General features: G+C 41.0%; 1 protein-coding gene across 1 annotated transcript in view; it reads right to left on the bottom strand.

Annotated features, from left to right (window-relative positions):
• The window catches only part of LOC134340575 (BMP and activin membrane-bound inhibitor homolog), a 93,939-nt gene extending 81,644 nt beyond the window's left edge, over positions 1-12,295 (bottom strand). The window contains exon 1 of the mRNA XM_063037981.1: positions 11,886-12,295. Within this exon, the coding sequence (XP_062894051.1) occupies positions 11,886-11,961 (76 nt within the window). The 5' untranslated portion in view covers positions 11,962-12,295. The remainder of the gene's footprint in view (positions 1-11,885) is intronic.
• Between the last annotated feature and the right edge of the window lie 290 nt (positions 12,296-12,585).

Raw genomic sequence — 12,585 nt, 5'->3', positions numbered from 1 at the left:
ATGATTCTTTTAGTTGCTCTCTGTAGGTTTTTAAAAATTTCCTAATCCTCATTTTTCCTGCTAATTTTCGCTTTGTTGTATGCCCTCTCTTTTGTTTTTACATTAGCTTTGACTTCCCTTGTCAGCTATAGTTGTACTGTATTGCCATTTGAGTATTTCTTTGTTTTTGGAATACATCTATCCTGCACCTTCCTCATTTTTCCCAGAAACTCATGCATTGCTGCTCTGCTATCAGCATCTCCTTCCAATTTACTTTGGCCAAATCCTCTCTCATATCACTGCAATTTCCTTTACTCCACTGAAATACTGTTGTGTCAGACTTTACTTTCTCCCTATCAAATTTCAGGTTGAACATATTGTGATCACTGCCTCCTAAGGGTTCTTTTACCTAAATCTCCCTAATCACCTCCGGTTCATTTCAACTCCCAATCCAGTTTAGCTGATCCCCTAGTAGGCTCAATGACAAACTGCTCTAAAAAGCCATCTCATAGCCATCTCAACAAACTCACTCTCTTGAGATCCATTACCAACCTGATTTTCCCAATTGACCTGCATGTTAAAATCTCCCATTACATTGCCCTTTTGACACACCTTTTCCGTTTCCCATTGTAACCTGTGGTCCACATCCCAGCTACTGTTGGGAGGCCTGTATATAACTACCATCAGGGTCCCTTTACCCTTGTAGTTTCTTAACTCAACCAACAAGGATTCAATATCTTCCAATTTAATGATGTAGGCCTTTCACATACTTCATACATATACACATAATTAACATAAGTAATAAAGCAACATATTTACAATGTTACTAAAATATTAAATACACAACAGGTTCTATATCAGCTACTGCCCAACCAATATTTTTGCAGCCCTCCATAAAAGTTGACTATATCACCACTTTCCCTAGCTTGGCAGTGTTCTCTCCTCAAAAGCAGACATTGACTCAGAGATCAACCACCACCTGAGTAGTGCTACTGGGACCTATGCTAGATTAAGGAAGAGAGTATTTAAAACCATGACCTGCAGGTCCAAACAAAACTTTTGGTCTATAGAATAGTTGTTTTTCTTATATTACTCAATGGAGCTGAATCATGAACTAGCTACAAATGCAACCTGAAAGCGAAGAATACCACCAAAGATCCATCAGAAGGATTTTGACGATCAAAGGTTCAAAGGTTAATTATCAAAATATGTTTGGAATATACAACTCTGAGATAGCCATGAAACAAGGCAAAAACCATGGAAATCAGTTCAGAGAGAAACAGCAAACCCACCCTCTGGCACAAAAAGAACAGCAATACGGTCATCAGCCCCCAAACACCCCTCCTCTGCATGAAATGCAACAAGAACATCAGCTCCCAAATACCCCTCCCCTCGCACAAAAAATGAACAATAAACACAAGAACATTGACCGCCAGACCCTCCTCACCCGCACAAAATGCCACAAGAATATCAACCCCCAAATGCCCCACCTCCACACATAAAAAGGAGAAAGAACGGGCAAAAACAAAGAATAAAAAAGCTATTAAGTCTGAAAGGAAGTTCATAGTCCATAGTCCAAATCCATAAACGCAGAAATTCTTGGTAACATCCTCCAACATCATCGAAAGAGAGAGACCCAGAGGCCGACCTCTCTTGGCACAGTAATAGGCCACATAGACTCCCCTCTCTGAGCAGCGATCCCATCAGTGATCAGAAGGCAGGCAGTTGGCACTCACCCTTCTCATTGGCCTCGATGTATCAATCTCTCGAGTTGCTTCAACTGGCGAACCATAGAAGCTTTAATTGGTGAAATGGAGTCGGACATCAGCTCACACCCCATCCTGCAGCCTCCTCACCTCCAGGCTCACACTCGCTGCCTTCCAATATTCTCTCAGAGACAGCAAAACACGTACCCATCTTTTCTTCTCCAATCTGTGGGGGTGTTGTGTCTGAGAGGCAGCCTCTTATTCGTCATCTAGGCTCTCCATCTCCAAGTGCATAGTTGTTCATTTACTATTGCTGTTAGATGATTATAAAATTCAGAAGCTCAGTAGGCAGGGAAATTCTGGAAACAGTCCTGGGACCCACCGTCCCTTAGTCTTCTGCCTTTAAGTACTGATATGACTTTTATTCTCGCCTGTTTGGGCTCATATCTGAGAATAGCTACTTCATCATCAGCTCGCCATTCAAGCACTGGATACTTATGAAGTAATCTACATAATGAGGTTTGACAAGGTCCTCAGCTGAAGGAGACCACCAAAATGAGTAACACAGCAGAAGTCACTGGATATCAACCAGCAGCAGAAGTCCTGTCATTTCATTAGTCATTTCGGGCACAACTGCACTTGAACAATATACGAGATGCTCACTTCAAGCTCAGACTCCAGACAAAATCTCAGGCTTCACAGTGTTTACACTGGTAGTGCATATTTTCAGAATGTCATGGGGACTGTGCAGTGCATATTTCCACATTGTTGTTAAGACGATGGCTAAGAAATTCCTCGCTGATATTTGTCACAATTTCAGCACAGAGCAGCGATAGTTCTGAAGAAATACTCGCAGAATGTCTTTATTCTATCATAGGATGTGGCTTACTAGTTAAATCTCTTTCTCATAAGTCATCCAATTCAAAATCATATAATGCTGCAATTTGATAAATAGTTTAATAATATGAAGAAAAACATCCTCCTGTTTATTAAAAAGGAAATTCCACCCTGACTGTGAAAACTTGACATGTATTTCCACAAGCAACTTAATGAGATGAGGGAAAATTAAAGTTATTTTCCGTTGAACACCCCCACATAAGAGCTTTAAACATGGAAATATTTTAATCCCAATATTTTCTTGTTAATTGCACTTTCTGGCACAGGGAGTGCTATTAGTGTACAGCTGTTTTATATTTTGTTTTTTGGGTTTTATGCACAGTGCCAGCTAAACCATCACCTTCTTTCATTGCTACCTTACACACTGAGACATGACTATATAGTAATCCGGTGCTCTATTAATTCCTATATTATTACCTTCCAGACAACAGGCGATGTGTTTTTACCTTTCAACAAATATTCACAAAGGAATAGGTAACAAGTTATTGTGATGTGACTCTGTGTGGCTCTGTGCTCCTCCACCATTAGGCATGTATATGAATGCCCTTGTTGTCTGTACAAAGTAGACATTATGCCCTCACTGCATCCCATTTTAAATCCCAATCCCTCCATGTCCTTCTGTGATTGAGGCTAAGACCTATATGTGTGGTCAATCTCAAAAAGAAATAGACGCCAACATTTAAGATGGTGATAATGTAGTCATGAACAGATTCTTTATTTTGGACTGTAGCAACAGAAAGGGGACACAAGGGAACGATAGTAATGTACAAAAGATATTAGACTGATTTTTGGATTTAGCACATTTAGCAGATAACTTTGGCCACCAGTCTTCAGATCTGAATACGGATTGTGGATTTGATTTTCATGCAGCTCTGAACAATATGTTCACAGACCAGGCAGACCAGGAAACAGGCACTTAGCTGCTTGTCTGCATATGCATGAGTCCAATCCACATCCATTGCGTGGATGCGACAGTGATTAACACTTGATTTGGGTGTGATGGTGGGAAGATTGTAAATATGGATTCGTTTGAATTGTCCTGAATTTTCTTCTATCTTTAGCACATAAAATGTGTGTAGTGCTGGGCATAGTCAGACATTTCCAATAAAAGCATATCCATGTGATGCCAGCTGTGTCTTGTCTTGCTGAATAAAGAAGCTGCTTCATATCTACCAGTACTTTTCTCCGGTAAGTTCATTCACACAACAAAAATGAGATCAGTGAGGTGAGTGAATAAGAGGTTGGTGAGGAATTGACGGTAAATGGTGCTTAAACACGTGAAAAACTGGACAAAATCTATAATTACAGATGAATGTAATCTATCCTTCTGTACCTTGTCAATTTAAGTGTCTGCTTAAATACATCCTAAATATAGTAATTGTATCTGATTCCACGATCTCCTCTGGTAGTTAGTTCTAGATAATCACTCTTTGTGTAAAAAATACTTTTCCGTCAAAGCCACTTACAGCACCAGTGGTGAGAACCGGGAAGGTACAGTATGGTCAAAGGAGGTGGAGGAGCTGCCTTGAGTCAGTGGACTGGACAAGAATTAGGGATTCATCTTTGTATCTGAATGAATATGCCACAGTTGTCACCAACTTCATCAAGACCTATGTGGATGAGTGTGTGCCTTCAAGAACATACCATGAATAAACCAGGATATTCATAGCCTGCTGAGAGCTAGATCTGTGGCAATATAAGACTGGTGATCCAGAACCATACAAGAAGTTCAAATATGACCTACGGAAGGCTATTTTAAGACCAATAAAACAATTCCAATTGAGGCTAGAGATGAATCAAAAGCATGTCAGCTCTGGTAGGGTTTGCAAGCTATTACTTCTTACAAAGCGAAACCTAACATCATGAATGGCTACGATGCTTCACTCTCAGGCGAGCTCAAAGCCTTTTAAGCACACTTTGAGAGGGAGAATAGAACTACACTTGTGTGAATTCCTGCAGCATCTGGGGACATTATGATCTCTGTCTCAGAGGTCAACATCTTTCAAGAGGATGAACCCTCACAAGGCATGAGCTGCTGATGTACCTGGTAAGGCTCTGAAAACCTGTAACAAATTGTGGTAATGTTCATCTTCAATCCCTCACTGCTGCTGCCAGAGATTTTCACCTAGGTACTTCAAAAGGGCAACAACTATACCAGTGCCCAAGAAGAGCAGGGTGAGCTGCCTCAAATACTTTTGCCCAGTGGCACTCACATCTACTGTGATGAAGTGCTTTGAGAGGTTGGTCATAGCTAGAATCAACTCCTGCCTAAGCAAGGACCTGAACTACCTGCCAGCACAATAGGCCAACAGTGGATGCAATCTCACTAGCTCTCCACTTGGCCTTGAATCTCCTGGACAATAGTAACACCTATACCAAGCAGGTGTTTATTGACTACAACTCAGTGTTCGACACAATCATACTCTCATTTCTAATTAACATTCTCCAAAATGCACGTAGCATTTGAACTTGTGGTGCAATTACAGATCGGTCGGTATGACGTTGTGGGCATCACTGAGTCGTGGCTGAAAGGCGGCCATAGTTGGGAGCTTAACATCAAAGGATATACTTTGTATTGAAAGGACAGGCAGGATAGGCAGTTGTATGGCTCTGTTGGTAAGAGATGGAATTACATCTTTAGAAAGAGATGACATAGGGTCAGAGAATGCTGAATCTTTCTGGGTGGAGATAAGAAATTCCAAGGGTTAAAAAAACATTATGGGCATCATATATAGGCCTCCAAATAGTAGCCAAGATATAGGGCTGAGATTGCAAAGGGTGCTGGAAAGGGCATATAATAAGGGTATTATCACAATTGTAATGGGGCAGTTTAATATGCAAGGGGATTGGGAAAATCAGGTTGGTGTCAGATCGCAAGAGAGGCAATTTGTTGAATGCCTATGAGATAACTTTTTAAGAGCAGTTTATACTTGAGCCTACTCAGAGAAAGGCCATCTTAGATTGGGTGTTGTGTAATAATCCATATCTTATTAGGGAACTTAACATAAAGGATAATGGAGGGGGGAAAAAACTGAATTACAGCAAGTATATACAGTGCCTATAAAAAGTATTCATACACCCCCCCCCCAGAAGTTTTCATGTTTTATCGTTTTACAACATTGAATCTCTGTTGTAAACAGCTAGTCAATTGCCTGAACTCATTGGGGCTGGATGGGAAAGATGTTCGACTGATTGCGAGTCTGCACTGGCATCAGAAGGCAGTAATAAGAACTAGTGGTGGGAATTCACCGGAAGTTGAGATCCAAAAGGGGGTTCGACAGGGCTGCATTATCTCCCCTTTATTATTTAACATTTACTCCGAGGTAATCCTCAGGGTGTTGAATGATGAAGCTGGTGTCCAAACTGGTGGAGTGACGGTGAACAACTTGAGGTATGCAGATGATTCAGTGTTGTTAACCGAGACTGAGGACGAGTTACTCAGAATTGTAGATAAGATAAATGCTGAAGGAGAATGATTTGGAATGAAAATAAATGCTGCAAAGACGAAGATGATGGTAGTATCACGGAAGAAAGAAGTCCCCAAAATCAGTATCAAAATTAACAGCGTAGGCATAGAGCAAGTCAAGAAGTTTATGTACTTGGGACAGATGGTCACAGAGGATGGGAAATGTGATACAGAAATTAGATGAAGAATTGAGATTGCAAGATCAACGTTCTGGAGCCTGAGTGATGTGCTGTGTGGCAAGAGGTTGGACTTTGAGCTGCGTTGTAGAATTTGGAAATGCTACATCTGGAGCAGTCTGTTGTATGGAGTCAAATCGTGGACCTTATGCAAGGAAGCGCAACGACTGGAGGCATTTGAAATGTGGTGTTTAAGGAGAAGATGGACTACATCCCAGAGTCCTGAGAGGGGTTGCTGAAGAGAATGAATGCATTGGTCATGATCTTTCAAGAATCAGTTGTTTCTGGCATGGTCCTGGAGGACTGGAAGATTGCAAATGTCACTCAACTCTTTAAGAAGAGAGGAAGGCAAAAGAAAGGAAATTATAGATCAGTTAGCCTAACTTCAGTGGTTGGGAAAGTGTTGGAGTCTATTATTAAAGATGAGGTTTCGGGGTACTTAGAGACTAATGGTAAAGTAAGTCTAAGTAAGTCATGGTTTCTGTAAAGGGAAATCTTGGCTGACAAATCTGTTAGAGCTCTTGAGGAAGTAACAAGCAAGATGGACAAAGGAGAGGCAGTGGATGTCATTTACTTGGATTTTCAGAAGGCATTTGATAAGGTGCCACATGAGGCTGCTTAACAAGATAAAATCCCATGGCTTTACAGGAAATATACTGGCATGGATAGAGGAATGGCTGAGAGGCAGGAGGCAGTGAGTGGGAATAAAGGGGGCCTTTTCTGGTTGACTGCCAGAGACTACTGATATTCCTCAGGGGTCAGTATTGGGACTGCTACCTTTCATATTGTTTGACGATGATTTAGATAATGGAATCGATGGGTTTGTGGCAAAGTTTATGGATGATACAAAGACAGGTGAAGGGGTAGATCGTGCTGAAGAAGCAATATGATTTCAGCAGGACTTAGATAAATTGGAAGAATGGGCAAAAGGTGGCAGATGGAATACAGTGTTGGAAAATGTATGATAATGCATTTTGGTAAAAGGAACAGTAGTGCAGACTATTATCTAAATGGGGAGAAGGTTCAAACATTGGATGTGCAGAGGGACTTAGGAATCATACAAGACTCCCACAAGGTTAATTTACGGGTTGAGTCTGTGGTAAAGAAAGTAAATGTTGTCATTTATTTCAATGGGGATAGAATATAAAAGCAAGGAGATAATGCTGATCCTTTATAAGACACTAATCAGGCCACACTTGGAGTATTGTCAAAAGTTTTGGGCCCCACATCTCTGAAAGGTCGTATTGTCAATGGAGAGAGTCCAGAGGAGGTTCACAAGGATGATTCTGGGAATGAAAGGGTTAACATATGAGTAGCATTTGGCTGCTTCGGCCCTATATTCACTGGAATTTAGAAGAATGTGGGGATATGTCATTGAAACCTACCGAATGTTGAAAGGACTAGATAGGGTGGATGTGGAGAGGATATTTCCTATGGTATGGTGTCCAGAACTAGAGGGCACAGCCTCAAAATCAAGGGGTGACCTTTTAGGACAGAGGCAAGGAATAATTTTTTTAGCCAGAGAGTAGTGAAACTATGGAATGCTCTGCCACAAACTGTGGTGGAGGCCAAGTCAGTGGGTATATTTAAGGCGGAAGTTGATAGATTCCTGATCAGTCAGGGCATCAATCAATATGGAGAGAAGGCAGGTGTATGGGGTTGAGTGGAATCTGGGATCGGCCATGATGGAACGGTGCAGCAGACTCAATGGGCTGAATGGCCTAATTCTGCTCCTATGTCTTGTGTCTTAAAACCTAAGCCTCTGTACCTCCCTCTGCAACTGCAACCTTGACTTCCTCACCAGGAGACCAGTGTGTGTGGATCAGAAGTAACATCTCCTCCTCGCTGACAATCAACACTGGCACAACTCAGGGATGTGTGCTTAGACACTGCTCTACTCTCTCTACACCCACAACTGTGACAGGTCAAACACCATCTATAAATTTGCCAATGACGCAACTATTGCTGGCAGGATTTCAGATGGTGATGAGGCATACAAGAGTGAGTTAGATCAGCTGTTTGAGGGGTGTTGCAAGAACAACCTTACTCTCAACATTAGTAAGGCCAAAAAACAGATTGTGGACTTCAGGAAGGGGAGGTCAAGGGAACACACAGTAGTACTTATCAAGGGATCTGCAGTTGAAAGGGTGAACAGTTTCAAATTTCTAGGTGTCAATATCTCTGAAGATTTCCCCTGGACCCAACAACTACAAAGAAGGCATGACAGCGGCTATATTTCATTAGGAGTTTGAGGAGAATTAGTCTGTCACCAAAGCCAGTCGCAAATTTCTACAGATGTACCATGGAGAGCATTTTAACTGGATGCATCACCACCTGACATTGATCAGGATCAGAAAAAGCTGCCGAAAATTATAAACTCTGCCAGCTCCACCATAGGCACTAACTTCCTCAGCATCGAGAACACCCCAAAGAAGTTGGCATCTATCACTAAGGACTTCCATTACCAATGACATTCCTTCTCATTGCTACCATCAAGGAGGAGTGACAGGATCCCGAAGAGACACACTCAATGGTTCAGGAACATCCCATTTCCCTCTGCCATCAGATTTCTGACAATGGACAACGTATCTGTCAACATTACCTCACTTTTTTTTCTTTACTCTCTTTTCACATGACTTATTTAATGTATTTTTAAACAGTTTATATCTCTTATGGTAATTTATAGTTTTTAAATCAAGTATTGTAAAGTATTGTCTGCCACAAAGTAACATATTTCATTATGTATGCCAGTGATATCAAACCTGATTCTAATTCTGATTATGAAATCCCCTTTAAGACTACTTCATCACATCTAAAACCTATGCCTTCTTGTTTTTGATAACCCTTACAATGGAAAACTGTTTTTGACTATCTGCCTTGTCGAGTCCCCTCATAATTTTGTATATCCATAAAAGTACTATTACAATAATACAATATAAGAACTTGCAAGCATTAAGGTCAATCATATGCAGGTCACACTAACTAGCTCTTGTAGATATAGTTTATATGAAACAGTAGTAATGTAGTTGTATATGGAATAACATCATTTGTGAATTAGAGTAAGACCCTTCGACCCTCTGAGTTCACACTGACTATAGCACTGATTTACACAAATCCTAGACTAATTTCATTTTTATTTTCCACCTTTTCCTCCACATTCTACTATTCACCAGAAGCAGGGAGCAATTAATGTACCAACACTTACAGTATCTTTGGAATATGGAAAGAAGGCAGAGCATGGGGGAAGGGGAACCCATGTCACAGGGAGAATAGGTACACTCTACACAGACAGCACCAAAGGTCAAGATTGAAAATGAGTCACTGGAGCTGTGAGACCACAGCTCTACCAGCCATCATGGAAAACTTATGGAACAACAGACAAGGTGGGGAAGAAAGGCAGGGTAATTGTGATCAGAGGTAAACAGGTGGTACTGTCAGAGACTAGTGGTGTGCTTCAGGAACTGAAAACTGTGGGCTATTATAAAGCAAAACTATCATTTTCACAGTTGCCAGACAACAAAAGTGTACAGAAATCCTAACAGTTCAAGGAGTCAGGTTCAGCAGCTTTCAGGTTGGGAGTTAGGTGCTCATCACAAGGTATTGAGCTACTTCTTGGAAATGAAATATTGTCATTTAATTATCATCTTTTATCAGGAAATCCAATTTAACTCTAACTGTAGTATTTTTACAGCCTTTGAATAAAATGTGAAGAAAGAAACAGGAATAACATTTCAGTTCAAAGACCCTGGAGGTGTGAGGCAACAATATGACCTGCTGTGTCTTGCTGAAATAGTGCACACCTTTTTAAAGTTGCTCTGAATTAAACAACCCTATCCCAAGGTATTGGGGGGGGGGTGCGGAGGGAGGGAAAACAAGATATGGAAATGCTTCAGGAATTTACAGTAGGGTGGAGTTAGTGCATAGTTATTTTAGTTAACAGACATCCAGGGGGCTAGACAATCGATCCAAAGAGATGAGTAGCTACTGTGGCAGCTGAGGCATTTAAATGCAAGCAATTAAATAAAAATATATTAAAAGTTGTTATCAGTAACAGTAACCAGAAAATGGTGAATTGCATCTCAAAACATCTCTGGTTTCTTCATGCCTTTCTGGGAAGGAAATCTGGCTTCCTTAGAGTCCAGTTGATCATCTTCAACAAGTGGTCTGTGCCTCAAATTCATATGTGGTAACAGGTGGTGGCACAACAACCACAGCTACCCACATCAACACATGGAAACAGCTCATGTCACTTTACAGGAGTGTGATCAGACACCAGCGCAAAGGAATGGGGCGATCACATGTTGCATGAGAGATGTAAGCTTTAAGAAGTAGAAAATTCAAGAGGATGGAAGCCAAAAGACTGCAGGAATAGCCAACCCTTTTTGTTAGTTGGTTTAGGGCTTGGTGACATCTAAAAAAAAAGGACCCTTTGGAAGAGTGAGTACAAGGGTTTGGTTTAGGTTATAGGGCAGGAAGGCACTTAGAGATAGAGGGCAGCCTGCTTACGCAGCAAGGGGGTTTACAGAGGATAATTACTTACTACTTAACTATTAACATTAGGATTCCATTATGTGTTATTAGCTCTCAAAGGCTCAACAAGTTCCTCTGAAGTTACTTCGGTATTTTAACAGAGCTATTTAAAAATAAACATACTCCTGTTCCCATTAATATAGAGAAAGTAATTTCATATAAATGTGTTACGCATTAGTGCACCAATGTCGCAGTCTGTAATTGCTGGGCTGTTATTGGTGATTATAAAGAGGATTCCGTGTAGAAGCAGCCGAAGTAGGAAACATTAACGATTAATGTCTTCAACCCAATTTTATCCACAGGATTTGTAAACTTGAAACAATGTTTATAACAATTAATGACCCCTAAACAACCCCTTTCATCAGATCATTGACAGCCGAGTCACTGGAAGAAGCGTAAATTACCCATGCTTTCATCTGTAACAAATTAGGACTTTTCAAATCTCCTTTGGAATCGGTTGAAGTTAATAAACTGAATTATGAAAGTTTCAGGAGGTGGATTTCATTTTTAAATTTGAATGGATACAAATCATAGAAAAACAGTACTTGGAACAACATTTTTAAAAGGGGATAAAGTATTTCATCACGATTTTGAAAAGCGTCTTTTGTTCTCATTTGCCCCAAGAACCTTTGACAAATATTCTCATTCAATTAGTGTCAGCCCAAGCTCCTCTTAGTCAATAATCTAATCGTCTCTCTTTGGCTACACACTCCAGGAAACTCACTCAACATTCATTAGCGAGTTTCCACTGTGAAGCCCTGTCACAACTCATTCCGTCCTCTGGTCCTTAATCAATGGACCCCTAGATACATCGCAAGCCTCATACAGGCAACGATGAAGTGGAGCTAAAAAGCTTTGCAAAAGTGGAGTTAGACGAGATTCCACAATATGGGAAATAAGCACTGTTTGCCTAAACAACGTGAATTCTCTTCCCACGGTCAGTCTTGTTGTAATTTCGATTAAAAATTACAAACATCTGGGAAAAAAATAAAATAAGAACTATTCAGAAACTTACAAAGTAAACGTTTTAAACTCTAAAGATTATAAAAGTTGATTCCCTTATTTGCCCCCAAGTTTGTTCCCTACAAGGTAATGTTATTCCGGTTGATATTTGACAGTAACACTACTTGCCTTTGGTAAACAGTATGCTGATAACACACAACTCCAACTGCAGCCACATAGCCATCAAGGTTGGATGTCGATCCATTGGCTAAGTTTGCCAATATCCCCCAAGTTCACTGCACTTTTGTCCCGTCGGAGCAGAGCCGCTGTTCCCAGCAAGAAACCCATGTAAACATTGGCTCCACTTTTCCCCGTCCAGAGCTCTCGACTTCTCTCTCACTCGCGCGCGCGCGCTATCTATTATCTCTTTGTTCCTTGCGGCGAAATTCGGGCTAATTGCCACGCCAGAGTAGTCACAATCAAATTGTGAGTAAAGCAGATCCACGGGTGATGGCAATGATGATGTCAAGAGAAGTTCACCTAGAAGTAGCACATCTTCCCGGTCCTTGTGACCGTGCAACATCAGCCAGCCGAGTCGCTCCGAAACTTCCTGCTTTCACACTGAAGCTCGCTGCTGCCCTCTGTCTTCACAGCTTGGCGCAGCTGATGACTTTGAGGCGTTTATAACCTAACGTAACCAGAATAGAGCTAGCACCTGATCACAAGTTTAACAAATTCCTCAAAGACCCTAAAGCTCTTCCAAAGTCAGTACATTTTTCTGAGGGATAGTGACAATGATATGAAAGTGAATCTTCTGCTCTACAACATATCTTTGATTCAGCTCTGTATTCTGTTACTCCACTACAATCTCTTCAAGATGTGCCCACTT

This window comes from Mobula hypostoma, chromosome X1, assembly GCF_963921235.1.
Source record: "Mobula hypostoma chromosome X1, sMobHyp1.1, whole genome shotgun sequence".
Classification (NCBI taxonomy): domain Eukaryota; kingdom Metazoa; phylum Chordata; class Chondrichthyes; order Myliobatiformes; family Myliobatidae; genus Mobula; species Mobula hypostoma.
The sequence above is the reverse complement of the archived record's forward strand: the minus strand, read 5'-3'. Positions and strand labels throughout refer to the sequence as shown.